Genomic DNA, 22,140 nt, shown 5'->3' with positions numbered 1-22,140 from the left:
ATACGGGAAGTTAAAATATTACAAGTTAAAAAGGAAGGATATACAACTTCTTATTTTGTTTTCTTTTCCAATTTTAAACTTAATCAAAGTGCAATATCTAAATGCTATCATCTACAAGTTAAGATGATGACATCCAAGGACACTGTCAACTATTTTTCCTTACCTGCTGCTAGGCACACTGAAATCTTCAAGGCAAAAATGAAGCAGTTGGATATTAATTACATGAATTAATATATGGCCATCATTGCTAAATATTTCTTGTACTAAGAATTTCCCAACAGCTCTAACAAAAACATTGATATTTCATGACACTGTGTTACCAACGTGGCCTTTTAAAAAAGAACATTAACACAGAGGATGTTAAAAGCATGGCTGTAACGAGAATTATTTTAAAATAAGCGTGATAATGTAGAGGAGAAAAAAACTTGATAGGGAGTGATAAACAGCAACTGTGTTAAAACTGAGCATTTAAGAAAAATACATAAACTTCAATTCCCTGAACATCAAAAATATAGAAAGAAGCATTGACCCCCCCCAAACAAGGATTTATATGCTCATAAAAACTATTACATTATAAAGTTTGATTTAGTGTACGTGACTTTCTCATATTTTATTCATAGATTTGATTGAGAATGCATTCTACTCAATGTGTAACATACTTCAAAATATCAGAAATGCCTTCAACAGCCCCTTGAAAACTCTATAGGAAAAAGTATGTGACTGATTTCAAGACTTTTCTAATTAATTAGCAAAAACCCTACTCCTTTAGTTATCTCAACTGGCAACTGTCTCTACAGCTAGGACAAGGATCGCAAATGCATAGTAAGATTTGAAGATGAGTAACCGCTGCTAAACCCATCTTGGGATCTGGCAGGAGGAAACCCAGAGCGTCACCGCGAGCAGGGGCAGTGACAAAGAGGAAGCAAGGGGAGAGACGAGGGGAGAGAGTTTGCGGCGAGAGGAAACCGAGTTGGGAAGTGGGGAGCAGGCAGGGCGGCCGGGGATGCCGAGAGGCGGGCGGCAGGCGAGCCTCCCCGCGGCGGAGCCAGGCGGGCGGCGCGGGCGGCGCGGGAGGCGGCGGCGGGCGCGGCGGCCCCGGCGGGGGACGCGCGAGGGGACGGGGAGCCAGCGCACACAAGTGCTTCCGCAGGACTTCCTGCGATAACACGCCCACAGCCAGGGCGCTGAGCACGCGTGGTGGCTGCAGCAGGCCCGGGGGCTCGGGCGAAAGCCACCAGCACCGCCGCGCACACCCGCGCGCGCACACCCAGGCACAAAGGTCCCATCGTGCCGCCGCGGCCGCCCAGGCAAGGCCACCGACGGCAGCCTCCGTCCAACACAACCAGCTCACTCTCTCCGTCGCTTCTCCAGAATCAGTGAAACGAAAATGGAATCCTATTTCCGTGACTCATCTGCAATTCTGATTTTTTTTTATTTTTCCTTAAAAATAAAAGGAAAAAATTTTTCAGAAATTTTATGCTTGGGTTTTAATCTTCTGAGGATACCATCCAATAAAGCATACTGGGTCTCTTAACCCTCTCCCCTAAAATATAAATTACTTTTTAAAAAAAATCCAACTGAGACAAACTAGCTAATAACTGATAAAAGTTATTTTTGTTAAGGCTAACCCAAAGGAAGCTTCTGCACATAAGCCACGTTAGAATTGAAAGCTGTCAAGACCCCATTTGGAGCAGGGGTATTTCAGGAGTGCAAATACATTAAGAAACATGAGGATTAACAGGACAGTACCACATCCCATGTCATTCAACAACTTCCCCTTACAACACTGAGCTGATCACAGCCTTTTGGCTGTAATGGAGCCAAAAAGGGGCAGTCACTTAGACTAATACGTATCTTTTTTCCTTTTTCTTTTTTTTTTCTTTTTCTTTTTTTCTCTTTAAGAGACTGCAACTATTTTCACAGGAAGAGCATAAATTGGATGTTCCCTGGATTATTACTAAAAACATTCCCTAAAATGCTCATACATGAAGGTGGTTTTATGAAGGCCTCAGAAACAAGCAGACTGGAACAGTGTTAATATGGAAAAGTCACCTAGTCTTTGAAACCCTGTTCCCACCCTGGAAGATACAGGGACTCTAACCGTGCTCACCTGCCAGATGAGAAACAGTGGAACCACTGAGGGAGCCTCAGGTCTCCCACCAGACCGCCTAGGTCAAACTCCTGATTATCTGACTTGCGACCTTTTGTAGCCTAGGTAATTTATTAAACTTTTCTAAGCATGAGTTCCCTCCATTATGTCAAATGAAAAGGAGAGCAGTTTCTTTCTCAGGTGAAGCCAATGTACTTAGCAGCACGTTCAACAAACGTGAACCATGATCAGTGTTTCGAGGTGACCCCTAGCAGACTACAGTCTCTTGGTAAGGAGCCTTTTCCCCCATAAACCAAGCTCACCTACAGCCTGGGGTTGCTCTCAGTTTTTTTCAGTGATTGGTGTTAGCTATGGGTTCACCAAATTCAGTGTCACTACACATAGCTCATTTCTATGCAAATTGCGTCCAGCCTTTGGGCAAAGTTTGCATGCCCTCTGCTCCCTGATTTTCAGAAGTGAAAACACTGAGCCTGACACACTTAATAATGTCCTCCTTCCCATCCTTAAAGGGCACCACACAGCTTTAGCAGACAGGAAACCAGCCCTGCACACATGCTGTGCAGCTGGCAAATCCAGGCGTCTTCAACACCATCCCTCCTACATACAGTCTGATAAGGAACATTCTGATGAAGCCAAAACATACATTTTCTTCCTCTATTTTTGCATTTAACAGACAGGAGACCCGGACAGTCATGTCAGGGATTATGAAATGGCAATAGAGAGATTTTTAAAGCCACCAAGGCTACCACAACAGCAGGACTAAATTTTGCCTACTCACTTTCAACCAAAAGTACAGACCCCTTCAGTTATGGGAAAGTACAGAGGAGTTAACCGCCCCTACTTATTAACTAGACGGTATTCTTCAGTAAAACACTTTCTCCTATTGCTTCATTACTTTGCAAAATTTAGGAAAACAATAATTTTAAATATCCAACTATCTCCTTCAAAGGATTTCTGAAGTTGCTGATAGACAAAGGTGACATCAGAAAAATATGTTTGAAAAATCTATTCCGCTAAGGTTTCTAGGACGCTTTGGAATGTTTTGTTTTGAAGGAAGAAATAGGTAAATGCAAGCTTTACAAGTAATGAACTGGCCTAGAAGCAAAGAAATTCATTAAAGAGAAAAATCTCCCTGATTTCTTCATGGTCCCATGTCCATACAGATTTGGGAATACAGAAATAGCAAACCTTAATAATTTTTCAGAGCTGCTTAAAATAACATTTAGGTGCTTAACAAAATCACATTGGGATTTCCCAATTCTCAGATAAAAGAATTTTTTAGGGTTTTTTTTTTTTTTAACCTATACAAGGAAGACCAAAAATAAGGAGGGTGGTGCCTGTGGCTCAAGGAGTAGGGCACCAGCTCCATATACTGGAGGTCATGGGTTCAAACCTGGCCCCGGCCAAAAAATAACTGGAAAAAAAAATTAAAAAAAATTAAATAAAAAAACATCAAAACAGTTCCCAGGCTTTTAAGATATAATGAAAAGTGATTAGTAAAAATCAAACATTCACAGAAATCCCGTGCATCCTTGTCCCAGCATAGAAAAATGTCTTAGCGCTATTATTCGATTATCACTTCATAGCCCATCTCTCAGGGAGACATGGATATTAAAAAGAATAAAGGGAAGTCCAATATCCTCTCACTGTTAATAAACCTTGGTGTCACACAGCAATGTTATCTACAGTTCTGCTCAGCTCCTAACAAACCCTGTTCATCAATATTTTTGTTAGATCTTCTGAAAGTTTAAACCGCCCTTACCCCGTTAATATCCAGGCCCTGCACCTGCTCACAGGTAGATGTCCTGCTGAAGCCAATGCGCAAGGCACTGTCAACTCTCAGAACACACTCGGGCTGCAGTGCACTCAGCTCATGGAAGGTAAAGCTGCCCATTTCTGACTCATAACCTTAGAGCCTAACACCATTCTCTTTAATGTTTATCGTCTCGCCGCTCTGATTACTTCCCAGCACCTCTGATATATCAGTACAGCAAACCAAGGAAGTCAATGTTTTCATTTTTCTATAGTTTTCATATGTATTCCAGCTTCTCCCTCCCTCAGTTTCCCACTTGGTTAGATGGCATTAATCAATAAATGGCAAGATTTGAAAGCACACCGCAAACTACAACATACTAAATCGTAACCAGGAGTATTATAATTAGGAGCAATACATTAGGGCAAACTTCCAGCATCGTCTTAGGCAACACCACATAATCCTTTTCCCCTCTGAAACAATAACAACCCAATTTCACAGTTTTCTCAATACCTGAAAGTCCTATCTCTATTTTGCCAGCTAAAGCCATCTTCCCCATGTGACAATTTAATGCAACATTTTTGAGAACTTCTATATCCTAGGCATTGGTAAAGAGAACAAAAATGAATCAGGTGTACTCTCACTCTCCCCTGGCTTGCAATATCAAGAAAATTCAAATATGGGCTATATACCAAAGCCACAAATATATGAGAGCAAAAAGCAGAGATGCTTAAACCTAAATGAGTGGAAGTAAATGACTTCAGGAAGACGTACAGCAATCACTAGTCTGAGGAATCGGTAGGATCCCTATAGTTAAAGTTGTAGGAAAGGCATCCCATAACGAGGAAAGAATATGAATGAAGGTCAATTGGGGACTATTAAGGACTGTATGAAGGATAGACCACATGTTGTGGTACAGGTAGGACTGGGGAAACTGGGGACTGATCTAACAGTCCCAAATGCCAAGCTGATAATGATAAGCAAGTTTAACCAAATACTTACTGGGGGGTGGGGGGTGGAGTGAGGGGGTGTGTGTGAAAGCCACTGATATCTCAACTCCAAGCCAGGGTTAAGTCTAGAAGTGAAGGCTTGGGAGTTATTTCATTTGGATTAAAAGCTGAAAGCATAAAATCCTCAAAGAAAAGTGCAGAGATTAAGAGGAAATTCAAGGACAGACAAGAAAAAGCATGGCAGAGACGCAGTGCCCAGAAGCCAAGCCAGGAGAGATGCTTAAGAGAATGGCTGGCAGCATCCAATTCATCCGAGAGACACAGTCAGATGGAAAGACCACTGGGGCTTGGCTTCCACGAGGCCACTGGTGACTTGCACACAGCAGTGTCAACACGCGGAGAAGCCTTGGCAGATATCAAGTACTTCAGAAATAGAGTTCAGGCATTCACTATTTTCTCCACTCTGAGGTTTTTGTATTGCAGTAGGTTTACCTTTTATCTGAAAAAGAATGGGTTCCATAACCGGCTTAATAATATTTTAATTAACATATCTCAAAAGCAACATTTTGACTTTGTGCCATACCATATACAAGATGAAATCCACTTGAAAATAAATAAAAAGTGATATTCTATTTTGTTTTACTATGATTTTTTTTCCTAAATTTTCAAAGGAGCTGTAATTCAATATTTCTTGATTATTACCTCAACTCCATCCAGTGTTTAAATCCGACCTTATCCCTTCAGCTTTGCTCACCATATTTTAGCTATAGAATTGCATTTGGACTTTTCCTAGATTCCAAGAATGGTTTATGACCAACAATTGGATTATAATCCAAATGGGCAGATAATCCCATTTAACTATCCTCTATAAAACATCCACGATAACTTTTGTTCACAAATCTGTGCCCTGAGAACAAGCATAGAACACAGCTTAAATAATGTCTGTAAGGAAGTTACCAAAAGTAGGTGAATACTTTAGCATAGTTGTGATTCAAGGGAAGTAAAAAAGAAAGTTAAGTGTATAGTGACTTAATAGAAAAGCAAATATCTTATTAAGTGAAAATAAAAAATAAAATACAGCAACTCATCTGATGTAAACCTTCTCTGGATATAACCTGTATAAAAACCAAGGAAAAAAGTGCTTTCTGATAAAGCCCAAAGTAAAAGCTGTTTTGCTGCATTTTGATCTGTAATGCCAAGAGTACATGGTAAGGTTCCAATCTCTCAAAGTCAAAAAGGAAAAGAAGTATTTGGCATCTGGGAGGAGAATAAGTAAAAAATAAATAACAGTAACAAAATTGTGAAGGAAAAACTAGGACTAGGAATGCATTGCCAGGGCTTCCTCTGGTTCTATAAGGCACACATCAGATAATAAATTATAATTCACACTTGAGGTGAAAAATAAATTCAGAGAGATGATAGCCATGGAAAAAGGAAGGAAAAATTAGGGAGGTATGTATGAATAAAGGACATTATTCATCTCTCTTCACTGTGCTCACCATACCAAGAAAAAGATTTTATGTGGAATGATCAGCGTAATAATCAAATGGCTCCTTGACCTAACATTTTAGAGGAATTGCTTTTTAATGTTAAGGATCCTTTCATAACTTCTTGATTTAATTGATTATATTGAACTGAGGATTATTTTCCACAAGCAAACTGTTTCATTTTAAAGGAATAAACTATTTAAAGTTATTTATTTCACTTGAAAGAAACATTAACAAAATAAAACCGCCAACACCTCCCCACCCCCCCCAAAAAAAGAACAAAGCAGAAAAGCCTGCCTTCTGGCTAAGAAACAGAGAAGAAAACAAATGGAAATGAAAATACAGTGTCTTCTTCAACTTGCAACTCAGGATGTAGTAGGTTCAAACATAGACTGTGGACCAGCCCAGCGCTTTTTCAGGGCCTGACACATCTCCTGCTTTCCAAGTCACTTATCGGAGCTGTCATCTGAAAGAGCTTGGAGAATTTCTTAGGTTCAACGTCTTTCTGCCTGGTATTCACCACAATTACTTAAAACCCAGGTGTGGAAATGACAGTAGCACTGGGGTTATCAGGTGTAAATTTCACTTATGGGAAGTTTGCATTTATCCTTTAGATTATACCATGTAACTATTGGGACCAAAAGATAAGAAGAAGAAACAAGAGATTTAAGTAAAATCCCTGGAAGTCTAAGAAGAAAGGGATTCTACCTGATTTTCCACATCAACAAAGTAAGTGATTAAATGAGCTTAACTATGATCAATTTTAAGAACATAAAAGTGTATCTATATTATAGACTTAGGTCATGGCTGAAAATGGAAACTTGAAAAATTCGAAAAGAAAGATAGAGGGATGAAATTCATATTTTAAAATTTTCCATCTGAACCTGAAATTTGTCATTCAAAGGACAGGATTAACAAGAATACATTTCAAATAAATGAGATTCATTTATTTTTCTGTTGTTAATGTATTTTTATAAAGGCTGAGGAATGTATGTAAAATGCCATGAATGATTTCTCAGCCACATTTTAATAACTAGTTGCACATTTCAGGCCTAATCTCACAGATGCCGTCTATAGTTTTTAAACCTGTCGGGGGACCTATGGCTGTTATGAATAAAGAATAATACAGTTTCCTAGATGATACAGAAATCCTTAATTCAAATGGACTAAAATTTGGCCTCTATATGCATAAATGTTGGAGATATATTAAACAAAAGGGAAGACAGTAATTCAAACTAGCTTATTAATGACCATTTCATAACCAATTTTTAGCACCAATCAGATTTTATAAAAGTGAATCCAAAAAGGCTTCTTTTGCTAAAGTGTTTGAAACATTATGCCTTAGTTTTTGCACTAAATTTTTAACCTTCTTTGATAACTTCTAGACATTTCATTCACCTATCTTCATAAGGTATTGATAATGGGAATAAATCAACTGATTCTGACGATCATCAATTTCTCACTGCATACTAATAAATGATACATTATTTCTATTCTCATATCCAAATGCAAAAGGTAAAATAATGCTTAATGAATTTGAAGTATTAAGCAGATTTCCTTAACAAACTTCAAACCATCTAGTGTTTTACATATAAATTAAGATGGTGACCAGACCCAAGTTCTAGTTCAGTCTTTTATCCAAATAGAGGAAACTTAACTTTAGTTACTTACTTAAAGACACTGAACTTTAGTTTTCTCTAAAGAATTGTCTTTTTTTTTAATACAAGTAGCTCAAGTTCTTTCTAGCAATCAAAATAAAATATAACCTTATCAAAAAAAAATAAAATAAAATAAGAAAAAGAACCAAACTTGAACAGCAGACATTAGACTGACCCATCAAGTCAAGTTCAGCCATTGAGAAAAGAAGTCCTTTTCCGACCAGCCCCTACTTCTCCATAACAACAGAATTTTAGAAGTAGCTCAAGGCTATACCCATATCCTTTTGGGGGAGGCAGAACATTTACTCTTGTGCACATGCAATGTGTCCATCAGCAGAATGGATAGGGGCCAAATATTATAGCAAAATTACAGAACAAAGAGAATTATCTCAAAAGCTACACCACTTGCTCTACACCTCAGCTCCCAAAGGTGATTTGATTTACTTTTCTATCATTTTTTGGTGCATGATGTATTAATATATCGTAATGAAATAAACTTTATATTCTGTCGGACTCGAAAAGTTAGCTAATATTTCACACAATCATCTTTTGTGAAAAGTAAGTTGACCAGTTATTTCTACAATGGTTGTTTATGAAAACAAACTCCTATTTTGTGTTGCCTTAGGACAAGATGAAAGAAGCTGTTGAATTCTTCATCCTTTATTTGTATCTGGAGGCTTTGAAGGAAATCCAAAAACACTGTCCTGGCTCTTCTATTATCTTCGAAATGGGTAAATTTTATAAATTATACTTTGGGAATAACACATTAACATGATTTGAAATCATCACATTATCCTAATTCCACAACATTGCTGTGATTACACTGGAGCAAAGGTTTTGGCAAAACATCAAGGGAACCAAACAAGGGGGTGGTTGGTTGAAATGCCCGCATTTCTATCAGGGGAGACACTAAAATACTATCCAATACACTCAAATAGAAGAGGGAATTATATGCACTCTCAGAGTTAATTCCATGGTTCAGGCAATGGTGTGGGTGATCTGTTAGAGATATTAAGTTTGCAATTTGGCATCTATTTCTTTTAGAGGCTAATGCCTTTATTCCAAAGGTTACTTTTAGAGAAAAAATAGTCTTTAAGATATTTGTCCAGAACTCATACTCATTTATGGAAACAGCCTTATTTGTAATTATAATTTAACACACTAATGGCCGTGTGAGTTGCATTTAACTTATGCAACTTTTGAGCCCAGGGCCTCATGAAGCATATAGAACTCACATGTCTACTGACCTACCTTGACCTAATAAAACACTGTGGCCCCGAGGAAAAAATCCTTTTTGTCTAGCGTGGCAGTCAATGTATTACAAATGCTGATCACATTAAGCAAAGCAGTCACTGGCAAAAATGAAAATAAAATAAAATACAGGTGAACCAGAGAAAGTTTTCTTTATATCAAAATGCCTTGACATTAAAATATGTCAAGTATCCACTAAACACAGATTTAATTTTAACCCTATACATGGACAGACAGTGTTTCATGTTTTCTTATTACTTTTGAAGAATTTCACAAAACTACCTTAAACTGATCCCAAAGCTGGTGCTGTTTTTCTTTTTACTTCAATCAAATTTTCAAATACGAAATGCATAATATGTAAATGAGAAACAACTATACGTCACGTAATTTATACCATGTAACTTTCAATTAACCACAAAGAATAAATCCTGTATGATTTCTCAACACCACTCTTTTTTGATGTACAAATAAAAGTGTGAAAATGACATGTGAAAGGATTTTCCTCTAGTGACTCCTTACAAATGACTAAAATATCTTATCACAAAGAAGTGTGATAAGATCACTGAATTCACTGATCTGTTAATTTCTGATGCATTGAAATGATTCTGAAAAAAAATCCAAAATTAATGTACAATTAATTTGCATTTTATGGGAAATAGCAAGGATAATATAATAAGAAAACTCTGAAAAGATGAAATACTTCTCTCCTTTCTGAAAAGCTGTAATAAAAACAAAACCAAACATTTCAAAATCAATGGACTTCAAGCAATCCAAGAGAATTTGGAAAACATTTCTCTAAAAGCCAATCCAGAACCCAGGGTGTCAATTTGGGAATAATGGAAGCATGTTTCGTTTTAAAAATCGAAAACTTTTTAAAGACAAAAATTCAAGTTAACATCCCAGTGATTAACTCTGAAGCTACTTAGCCAAGAACAACTTTCAGCACTTAAAACATAAAACTGTCAGTTTCCTCTGCTTGGAGACAAAACATACAAAAAGCAAACATTCACTGTTATATTTTCCTAGACATGAAAGATAGAACTAACTTTTATAAAAGGTGATCACTCTGAATATTTCCACCTATTATGATATTCATGCCGCAGCGCCTAAAAATTACTTACCAAGTCCAAACTCACAACTCTCCTTAATGGATAGCTACTAGTCTAGTTCATGTTACTCCCTAGACTTTGATGGAAATACAATCGTTTATCGAACAACACTAGCTCAACACACAAATATGTTAAGCAGCCTGGGCTGGATGTTACTGAATATGAGCTTCCATAAACAACAATAAGCTCTTTACCAAATATTCAAAGGGTTGATAACATGATACTGGCTATTCTACTTCTTCAGAATCTAAAACATACTAATGGTGAGAATCTTTTCAGTATTCTTACTCCCTATATCAAGAGAACATGCGTTTCAAACATCCTCCATGATGGAATGGTCAAACTCATATTTATAAACTTGAAACACAGAGTTTGGCAAAGTACTGAGTAACTGAAATTCACTTATTTTTTTTTCTTTTTTGCCAGAAATAGATCAGTCGTTGTTTATAATTATGTCAAAATTATACCACAATTTTATTTAATTTCTTCCAATGCATTTCTTCACAGAAATGGAACGGCACAGCCCTGTTCAACAGCAAACAATAAAACCAAAGTACTATTTTATAGCATATATATAGTTTCTTCCTCTTCTTATACTGCTGCCTCCAAAATATAAATATTATAAAGAAATATAGGTAAAAATCCTACAGCTGTCACATTTTTCCACTAAAAGGATAATAATCCCTTACACCTCCAAAAACTGAAATAATAGCTCTCAAAAGAGGGGTGTCGGGGGCAGCAAAGGGAAAAGAAAAATATACTAAAAAGCGTGGCAGAATAATGCAGAGGACGCATGGTTGGTCTCAGGATAATTTTCTTTAGCATCCTAAAAATCAAGGATATGATCTCTGCTTACTCTTCTGAAAACCATCCAGAAGATTTTCAAAAGGAAAGAATTCTAGCTGCGCTTCCAAACGCCAAATTCACTTACAGGATCTACTACTCAGGAAAAACAACACAGTAGCGCCCCAGAAGCCAAAGAATGCTTTTGGTCACTCACGCAAAGCCAGAACGGAGGAGTGTGACCCCAAAGGGTTTATCTAAAACTCCCAAGTACCACAGGCACAAAGGTCAAAGTTTTCTATGTCAAAGGTATATAAATAAATAAAGCCACATGTACCAATAGTTGGTTAAGTTCTCAGGGACTGTCTAGCATCCCAGTCCCCCTTCTGTTCAGAGATAGATATAATATGTATCTTTTAAAGAAGAACCAAACATGTGAAAAGCCAAATGTGAAAAATAAAAAGGAGGATAACCTGCTATCTATCCCTTATTCTCCAGTTATAATCAGTACTGGTCTCATTTTAAAAATACTCCATCGCCCATGACACGCTAAATCATATGGGAATGAGAATAACACGTGTGCTTGTAAGTAAATGTTCACAATGATACTCTGAATTACTCTGGGAGTAAACAATACATGACATATGTGTACATACATGTACACAAATATGCCTAACACTAAAGAGTTAAACGTTTGCCAAAGTGAACGTTCAAGATCACGTACACATACTTACACACAAATGTGCAGATTGTGATTTTTACTATTAGAGGAAACCTTCTAAGTGACAGCTTTCTGACTTGAATCTTATCAAAGTACAAAGGAAAAATAAAATGTACTGTAAATAATTAGGGCATTCTTTCAACAGCATAAATTGTCTTAAATACAGGACATTTAAACATAAAACAAACTATGATGGGATAGAGTTAACATAAATAGTTTGCTATAATTGAGGTTTAGATGACACAGGGAGTATCTTAATAGTAATTTACCACATCTTACATCCAAAAAATGTGATGCAAATTCATGCTAAATACAAAGAAGCATCTCTTACTGTGATGCAAATTCATGCTAAATACAAAGAAGCATCTCTTACTGTTTGCTTATAAATTATAGAAAATAAATTTTACAATACCCATTACTTAAACGTCTAACTGCTTACACTAACCACTTGTACCTAAATTATTTTCTAAAAATTTCCTAAGTTTTTAAAACTGAGGAGCACATTTTGCAATAATCTATAAAAAGGATATGAGTCCATTGATAAGTTATAGGCAAGTCTTAAACATCTTTGTTCTTATTTTTCATTTATAACTTCAATTCATTTGTTGATAAAAATTCAGCAGCCCACATAGAAGAGACATAGGATTTTAAAAGGTCTCAAAGGTATATCAATAAATAATTGATAAACAATTATTACTAATATATATTGAAAAAATATAATTCAACTAATATATTGAAAAATGAAGCTAATTAATATTAGTTTCAACAAGTAAACTGATATATATTGAAACAATTTAGTAATATGGACCTTGGTTAAAATTTATATATATAATATATACATCTATATATTACCAAACTTAACTTACATCCATCATATACTATCTCCTAAAAGTAAAGTGACCTAAATTTTTTTTCAAACTACTTAATGGTATCAAAAAGTAAAGCAAAATCAAATACCAAACTCTATTTTAGGAACTTTTAGGTGTTCATATCTGCTTAATACGTGTAGTATCAAGAGGAAAATGGGCTGATGTGTTTATTTCAACATCAGCAGGACTAAAACTGACGTCCAGATAGTGACATCACCAAGTAGGCAAAAGCAGAATGTAGTGTTTTAGTTTGTTTTGCCCATTCATGTCTCGTTATAATTAAATTAATCTGAAATAGGTGTAGGGATGCATTAAGTAATTAAAATGAGCATTACAAAGACTAAAGTCATTTCAGAAAATACGCAGTACGTTAAAATTCCATGGAGCGCCTGTAATGCAGAATCATTCTATACGAATCAGAATATATGTTCACGCACATGTACTCATTTAGTTAACAGAAAGTCTCAAATTCATCTGATGCACGTGTGCAGAACTCAGAGAGGACAAAAAAGCTGAAACTGGATTAGTAATACTTGATCCTTCTGCACATGAAGTGTATCATGCAATAGAGAAATTAGATTCCACAAACTAACTTCTGTCACACATTTTTACACTGTTTATAAGTGTCTCTTATATTCTATATGTGGAGAAATTAAAATCACGATCCACATGAGTTCACGGAAAGACATACTGTAGCGTCTAATCGAGAAGCACATGTTATATTGTGAGCGTCTATTCATTCGTAAGCTTTCTCCATTCTGTCCAAATTCCACAAGTAAAGACAGCTCTGAGGCAAAATCCTTTTGATCTCTTCTTTTTCTACAGCTAAGATATTTTTAGGGTTAAATAGCAGTTGTGGTCTTATCTGTCATCCTATACAATATTAGGTTTATTCCTGGTTATTAAAATACTCAATTTAATATTATAATAATATTAATTGTTTAAATTTGGGGACATATACATCACAGAATGTAAATATGTTTTTTGTTCTTTAGAATGCTATACTACCCACTATCATAAATGCAAAATAACTAACAGATCAATCTATTATTAATGAAAATAAGAGAACGGTGCTCTTTTCAAAAAGAAAATAAAAACTAAACTTGGACACTTGTGCATTTCCTTCCAACACTGTCTAGTACAGATGGCTTACACAGCTGGCAGTAAGTTACTTGTTTATTCAAGTTTTAAATAAATCGAATATATAAGTTAACTTCTGACTTAAAAGTACTGGAACATTTTCCAGAGCCTATTGTGACTGTGTGAATTACCTAGATACCAAAGTTGTTGTATTCTGTTGCTTGATGAAATAGGACATACAACAACCTTCAAAACCAGTATTACAAGCCTGGCAAAGTAGCATCACATTTGGGTGACGCACAGAATCCATCACCCTAGGGAAAAATGCACTGGGTCACAGTACAGAGTCTTTACATGTTGCATGTTATTTCCAAATAACGTTTTGAGATGATAAAATGGTAAAGTATACAGTGCCAGCCCATCCAATGACATGTGCAAAACCAGCGCTGTCACTTAACTGCTCCCCTCAACACAATGGGACTCCTAAAACGGATTTCAAAACACTTCTTAAAATACACTGAAAGGGGGCATTGTGATTTACAGGTTTTTGAATTCTTCAAAATTCCTTAGTAAATTCAGAGCAGATATAAGTATTACGACAATGATTGATTCATTATGTTTAAACTCCCGGACTTCATTTTAAACTTCTAGACTTCATAAAGTAAGATCACGTAGCTCCTTAAAAGATTCGTGTTTAAAGGGCAGAGTTAATGGGTTAGCATATTAAATTGCACCATCAAGGCGTAAGTATTATTTGTCCATATACATTACATATATAAGACACACCAAGAAAAGCATGCAGATAATTCAGCAATAACTTCAAGTTTATACAGCTATCCTGGATACTTCGAGCATTAGCAGGCATGTACACTGCCAGGATTCCTGTCGTGTTATAAGTATCCTATTCCTAACTACTACACAATGACACAAATCAAAACGCGTTACCTTTATTCAAACAATCCCGCTGTTCGTTATATAACAGAAAGCGTCATCCTCAATCTCTCAGGAACCAAGATAGTGGTGGACTCTTGGAGCAGAGGTGGTGCAGAATGGTTTGAGGCAAAACCGAAACATATTGTTTAAGTAAACCTTCAGGGGAGGGCATCATATGCACAATTGATGGATTTCTTTCTTTCTTTCTTTCTTTCTTTTTTTTTTTGTATCATCATCCCCCAAACCTCCCCCAACCCCTCCCTAATGCTTAACAGTAAACAAAGGGCTGATACTAAAGGATGGCCACTGGAAACACCTCCCTCTGCCTTTTTTTCCTTCTTGCTAAACTTCATGAATTTTCCCTCAGTTTTGGAGCAACAAACCAGCATTACATTTCTTAGATAAAAAATGTAATGACAAACATACCCCATGCCCATACCTTGAAATGTACGTTGGAAAACTTTGCACAAAGTAAAATAAATCCAGACTTTCTGCAAGAAACTCCCACGATGCTGATGTGACAATATCCAGCTTATTAGGTCGCTCAAGGTTTTCCTAACAAATCTTAAATAAAGCAGCAGCAAGCAAAGAAGGAATGCCTCTGGTTTGAACTAAATTCTGTAGCTCTCACAAGAAAAACTGAGAAACGCATGAAGTAAATCAAAACTGTCAAACTTCTAAGCAGAGAATACTTTGACTGGAAGGCCTGGAATATGCGGAATGCTTTTTATGATAATTATAAATGCCTTCAAGACTATACCCTTCCTATGCGTAACAATTTTCAATATGTATCATTTCTTAAAAGCCCCCTAGGTACAGGAAAAAGAAAAACTGTCAGGAACAAGTTTAGGGTAAAAAGCAATATTCAGGACAGAGAAATATAAGATTTAAACCTCAGGGACAATTCACAACAGAAATGTCGATACAGTACTCAGTCTTGACCCATCAAATGGGGCGGGCGGAGGGCCCCGTTTCAGGGTGGGGTATCTTTCCCCAAGGAAGAAAATATTGGCACACATCTTTTTACCCCCTAAAAGGATTTTCCTACTTGCCAGCTTCTGAAGTTGCCCTGATGTCAATTTACAAACCAAGATGTCTTTTAATTGGAGAAAGTTCTGTTTGCCTGAGCAAAGTCAGAAAGAGAGAAAATGACTTTGTGTTTTTAAAGGAAACATAACAATGCTGTCTGATAAATAGGGTTAAAAAACGATCATCTAAAGTTGTAAGTAAAAAAGGAGCCGCTGCTGGTGGAAACACAGTGACTCTTAAAATTAATGCTTTCCATCTAAAAATGCATTTTTGTAAAGTTTCATCTATTTTCTTTCCTCTGCACATAAAAATGATGAATGTCACAATGAAACTTCCACAGTTTAGGCTCCTATTAACAGGTGTAGCATTCTTTATATAAACATATTCATTGACCTGTGGCCATTAATAACCTTAATTAATTAATCTCAATTGAAACAAAAACAAATGGATTTGTTTCCAAATAAAAAAGAAATAATACAAGCAAATACCCACTCTTCTCCAAACCCCCAAACTGTTTAAGTTACGGTAACCTGAAATGCACCAGCCATCACAAAGAGCAATTGGAGAAATCCAGCAGTGCTCAGCAGGAAAGATTTTTAATAACAGATTGAAAAACAAGAATAAAAATAACTGCATCAACAGGGCCTTTCTTCCTCAGGCCACAAGCCCGTTCTTACTTGAACTTTAAAAAAAAAAAAAAAATGGCATTTTGGCCACCAAAACCAATCCAGAACATTATTAAAAGTTAAAAGCTACCAATTACTTCTGTCTGTTCTTTTAAAGCAAAGTTTGGCATTACGTCAGTTGGTTTAAAGAAAACAAGAAAGAGAGAGAGAAAGAGAAGGAGAGAAAGTTTCCTGCTTGTATAAACTAAACCACCAGGGAAGGTGTCTGGCCACTTGTAAAGTATTTACTGCAGGTTTTTAAAGAGCTAGAAACATTTTAAAAAATAAAAGTTTTTTTATTATTGTATTTAGTGAAACGTACATGAGGACGACAAGCCTATCCTTAATGTCTTCTTTGGGGTGTTTCGCTGCTACTGCGTTTCGGTTATAGCTTTTAATCAGAAAATGATTTCAAATGATGCTTCAAATGTGAAGTACATACGTAATTTCATCTTTGTTTCGCTACTTAGATTTGTGCTCTTGAGGAAAATAAAAGGAGAATAGCAAAAAAAAAAAAAATAGACAAAGTTGCTATAATAGCTACTGTACTCGCAGCTAGCTACCAGTTAAGCTTCTTCATCTAACTCAACAATTCAAGTAACTGTGACTCAGATCCTTCTGTTAACTCAGTAAAGGAGTTTCCTTAAACTCAAAGATCTCTCTCTAGCCTAAGTTTCACATGTTTATGCCCATCAGAGAACCACAGCAGACACCAACAAATTTTAGCTCTCAGGGATATGAGAACCACTGAGTGATAGGACAACTCAAAAAGTTACCATCCCGTATCATTAACATCTTATTTATAACAGTCACATATCATTAATAGAATATCTATACAATTAGATAAATGGCTTTAGACCTACTTACAATTTTTAAAAGTGGTTATGTCCTCTGCAGCTCTGTCTGCTACTAAACTAGTATAGAAGAAGACTTGGTATTATTATCATATTTACTTTAATCCACTGGTTAAAGCTTTTAGGAGAGAAATTATTTTAGTTATTTAAAAAAAAAGAAATCTGCTGTATTTTTTAAATGTAACTGCCTAGTGTGTTAGTCTTTCCTGTTAGTCTTTCCATGACAAGTACGCTTAAAGAACCAAATTAAATACCTACTTGGTAACAGCTAGAAGAGCATCTTCCTATTATATCTAAGAGAGACGCTCAAATTCTTTAAATAATAACTATGATAGTAACGAAGAATTCATTTCTTCTGTCTGATACAAAGGAAGATGTAGTTATCACACAGTTAAGCAATCAAAGTAAAACCAAGTCTCCACAGGCTGCCATTAGTTTCTCTAAACTCAATAAATAGTAAATATGGGAGATAAATGAGTAAACAAGACTCAGAATTAGTTATCAATGGGGTTAGTAGGCACAGCCAGCAAAAGAGGGAGAAAAGAAACCTGTTACCTGAAAGCTTCACCAAAGATGAACAACAGAAAACAAAGCCCATAAAACTTGCCTGTTGTTATCAAATTGATTGTAACTTGTGAGCTGCAAAATTTGGGACAAAACTGTCTGAGTTTATAGTTTTCTCTGCCTGCCAAAAACAGATGCAGACTACCACACTAGCTGTCCTGTGGAAACTAAATTAAGCAAAGGCAAATACCGAGTGGAAAGTTGTCAGTCTGTTGAATGAATGGCTTCATTTTACACACCAGAGAAATCTTAATAAGAATATGTTTTAATATTAGCCAGTCATTTTATTTTAAGGACATCACTTATGACCAAAAAAATAATAATTTTTCCTTTAAATCAATTACAGACACCTGCCTATAACTTTCTTAAAGTCTATTTGGTTTTACACACAATAGTTGTTACATTATTATTTGTTATCAAAGGAGCACTGAAGTAAAAAATAAGAACTTTAAAAGACATGCATTATGAAAAATATTTAAAGACCAGGTCTCAATATGGATCCAAATTTCAAATTTTAAGTAGAGTTATAGCTGAAAACTATTCCAAGTCTTCCTAAAACTTTCAGGGACATTTATTTATGTCCACAAAGAAGGTAAAGACAGAGTTTATTAAAACCTAACACCTTTTGGTTTGTTTCCTTAATAAAATGTCAGACCATTAATTGAAAATTGAGGTCTCTATCTCTGTACACACACACACACACACACACACACACCCCTAATAATAACAACAATAGTAGAAACATCATGGAAACATTAGAATCTTAAAATCAGCTTTTCCACAGACACATTCATTTTCCTGTTTTGAAGCTTTTCCTTATGAAGGAAGATTTCCTTACGTGTGTTAGACAGACCTACACAGTGGAAATCAGAATAAACCCAGGTGTGATACTTGACTTAAGATGATACAAAAAAAATATGGTAGGAACATGTATAACTCACTTAATCATTGCCATACTAATTTGGACCCTACACTAGTTTTTAAATAAATATGTAGGAAATTTTATAAATTTTTTTAAAATATTAGTCATCTATATTCTGAGCTATAAAATCAGCCCAGCCTTCAAAGCTATTATGACACTTTTCTCCTTGCCCTTAATGTAACCTTAAGAGACAAAGGAAAAAATCTAAATAGCAGCACAGATCCTTAGAGCATCTCGAAACTTTCCTTAGGAACTTGCTATGTTCCACCATTTATTTGGAGAGTGTCAGACTTAGTTATTATGCGTGTAAAAGTATTCTACACACACATATCCTAACATATAACAGATATAACAGGAAGTAATAAACATCGGCTTGCCGATAGCAAATAATATTTTCCCAACAGAGTACTAATGAAACTCCAGAATGCCCCTCATTTAAAGAAATCGAGTCCTAATGCTGGCCTTCAAACTCTATTTCCCCTTCAAGTTTTATTTTCACATTATTAATATCCAGAAATAATCATCCTAATTTTGCCCATCTATTTAGCCCTGTATATATTTAACCGAATCTGGAGATGTTTTCATCCAAGAGCACAGCTTTAAAAGGAAGTTATGAAATCCAAGGAGAGATAAACTCTAAGAATGATATGTTTGACTTGTTAAGATTAAGCACATCATTAATAAACTTTCCCTTAAAGGTAAAAAAAAAAAAAAAATCCTCAAAATGTTGGTATCATTTCCAGACTGTCCTGTCAGCATCATAACTTACAGGAAACGCTTCATCTTCCCATACAAACCCTGTATTTATTCACAACCCTGGAATACGTGGGGAAAGAAAAAAAAAATGCCCACATGATTTTAGATCTTATTTGCTTTTTTACGTGAACTGGTGGAATATCTGAGAAAACCTAAAGCAGCATATAAAACTTCCCAACAGTGAGCTGAAGAAACTTTCATTCTCATTTTGTCCACGTCAAGAACTGGCTGCCCGCATTACTTTCCTCTGCTGTCCTTTGCATTTTTAACTCTGGCAGCCTTTTCTAAATGATCAACTTTTCCTCAAACCAGCAGGAAAAGTAACATGATGCCAGCGAAATCCATAGGTTTTAGCTTCAGAGCTGGTGGACTTTGAAGAGTTGTTGGAAGGTTCCTATTTTATTTTTGCTTGGAACAATCGAATTTTAGCCAACCACCAGGCCTAGAGTTATCATTTCTTGTTAATTTTGTTTCAGGCCCTATCTGTGATTTTCCCTTTATACTTAGGATCACTCCCAGACTCACTCCTGTTCACCTGGTGCGTTTAACAAAAGTTCGATGAATCTACAGAAGTTCAATGAATCGGCCTAACTTGTCTGTGATTTAACTTCTCCACTAAGCTTCTCATTTCACTTACCTTCCTTAAACGCTAGCCCTGATTTTCCAAAATAGGATAAGAATGAATATTCTATCATAATTTTGATTCATACTTTGAAAGTACCGATTCTGAGGCCTAAAAAGATATGGGGAAGTAAAGCAGGTCCTAAAATTTAAGAAGACTCCCTCTGAAACCCACCAGTTCCTCTAACACTCTAACTTCAATTGCTTTAGAGTCCTAGGGCCATAAAACAGTTAGTGACTTCCCTGGGGAAAGGGGGAAACACCACCATCCCAGACAGGTATTAACAAAAAAGCTTTCCCAGCCACAAAAACAGCTTTCCACTTCAAACAGCTCCCACCTCTGCCTCACCCTCAAATTATTCCTGGGGTCCTATAATCCTGGAGCTATTTGAAGGGACAGCGGTGTTTGCCTTGGCCTTTCAAAGATGCGTCTCTCTAGATCCCAAACAGGAACCAGACGGAAGGCAAAGAGCCTGTCCGCCTGGATGTCCCACCGCTGTCAGGCCAGTGTCCTCTGCCCCGCGTGACACATGGCGCATCAACCGCACCGCAGAGGAAGTCTGCCCCTTCCTCAGCCCCCACGGAAGCGCCCTGGCTGCAAGGCCCTGCCACATGGTACGGACAGGGCACAGACTCATCGGCCAGGCTGGCCCGAGACGCTCTGTGGCGGGCGCATCAGGGGATGCGACACTCTCCTTCTCCAGCCCAGCTGGGCCTTTAAGGGAAAAAAGTTTGAAGCCTGGCTTTGCAAACTCTTCAAAGCCAAAGCCAGTCCTGTGGTGTTTTCCCACTTTGGGGACCGCACGAAGGCCCCTCTCTGAGACCCCCCGACTGTCCCAAGTTCGCCCAACTTACTACTCTGCATGCTGGTGCCTAGTCTGCTCCCCGCTTGTCAGGAGACCCCCGAAAAGTTGCAGTGGCGGTGGCGGTGGCGGCCCCTCGGGTCCAACCACCTCCAGCTCCTCGGCTGCACCCGGTAGGAGAGAATTAAAATCAGCCAGAAAGAGACAGCGAGGGGGAGTGGGGCTGCGAGGGGGAGGGGGCACCGGCCTGAAACTTCTTTTTTTGGCAAATGGGGATTTGTTTTTCCTCCTCCCCGGCGGCTGAACTTGACCCTCCTGACTCCAGGGGCTACTGCAGTTTGAAGTCGCTCGTTTCCAAGGCGCACATGCCTTAGACCCACCAAAAGGAAGAGAGGAAGAAGGGAAAGGAAAGCAGAAGAGAAGAAAGAAATCACACGCGCAAAAGGAAGAAAGAAAATGCATGTGAAACCCGAGAAGCCTGCGCTTGGCTTTCTGCACACTCTCCCTCTGCCTTTTTTTTTCCCCCCAAAGAAAGTCACTTTTAATTCCCAGGGCTCCCCGCTCACGATCGCCCACATTCTGCGCACACACAAGCGGACGCTGCACTGGCGTCGCGGCGCCCCGGGCCCGGCCGAGGGGAGCCCGCGCCCCCCGCGCCCCCCGCGGCCCCCGGCCCCGCGGCCCGCCAGGGCCTCCCCTCCTTACCTGTTGATTAATCGTCAGGAGCACCCTCGGCAGCCCGAAAGATGGTGGCGCGGCGGCCAGAGCCATGAACCGTCTTCTGTTGTTTGCAGAGTTGATCTTGGATTATTTGGGGGGGGAGAGAAAAGGTCTTTCCTGCCTCCCCCCCTTTCCCGTCCCTCCCCCCCTTTATATAAAAAAGAGAGAGAAAGAGAGAGAGAAAGAGAAAGGAAATAGAGCAAGGATGTGCCCGGTGCCGGGTGGGAGAGGGGAGGGGGGTGTTGTTTTTTGTTTAAAAAAAAAAAAATAGGAAGGCGAGAGAGCGATCGAGAGGACCCGAGGTCTGGAGAAACGAGCAGCACCAAAAAAGAGGACGTTTGAGATTGCAGTGAGATCGGGTCTTTATCAGAAATGTTATCGCTTGTCAGGACCTCAGTCTCCTCGCATTACGTCAGTTTCAAGACACCAACACTATTAATATCAAAGGAGCCTTCGCGGAGGAAAGCGCCACCCCAGACCGAGCTCCCTTAAAGAGACAGCG

At 37.7% G+C, this 22,140-nt stretch overlaps 1 protein-coding gene across 4 annotated transcripts in view; it reads right to left on the bottom strand.

Moving 5' to 3' along the window:
* Nucleotides 1-22,102, bottom strand: part of TRPS1 (transcriptional repressor GATA binding 1) — a 251,581-nt gene extending 229,479 nt beyond the window's left edge. For 3 of the 4 annotated variants that reach the window (XM_003782395.2, XM_012809780.1, XM_012809790.2), the window contains exon 1: nucleotides 21,624-22,102. Coding sequence is in view for 1 of the 4 variants with exons in the window: in XM_012809785.1 (XP_012665239.1) it covers nucleotides 20,971-20,980 (10 nt within the window). In the remaining 3 variants the exon portion in view is untranslated. Of the gene's footprint in view, nucleotides 1-20,970; nucleotides 21,110-21,623 lie in introns of those variants that run through there. The other variant, XM_012809785.1, reaches the window with a different exon arrangement.
* Nucleotides 22,103-22,140: the final 38 nt, after the last annotated feature.

This window comes from Otolemur garnettii, unplaced genomic scaffold (genome assembly GCF_000181295.1).
Source record: "Otolemur garnettii isolate 467f Iridium unplaced genomic scaffold, OtoGar3 scaffold00004, whole genome shotgun sequence".
Classification (NCBI taxonomy): Eukaryota; Metazoa; Chordata; class Mammalia; order Primates; family Galagidae; genus Otolemur; species Otolemur garnettii.
Note: the sequence above shows the minus strand (reverse complement) of the source record. Positions and strands in the feature narration are given on the sequence as shown.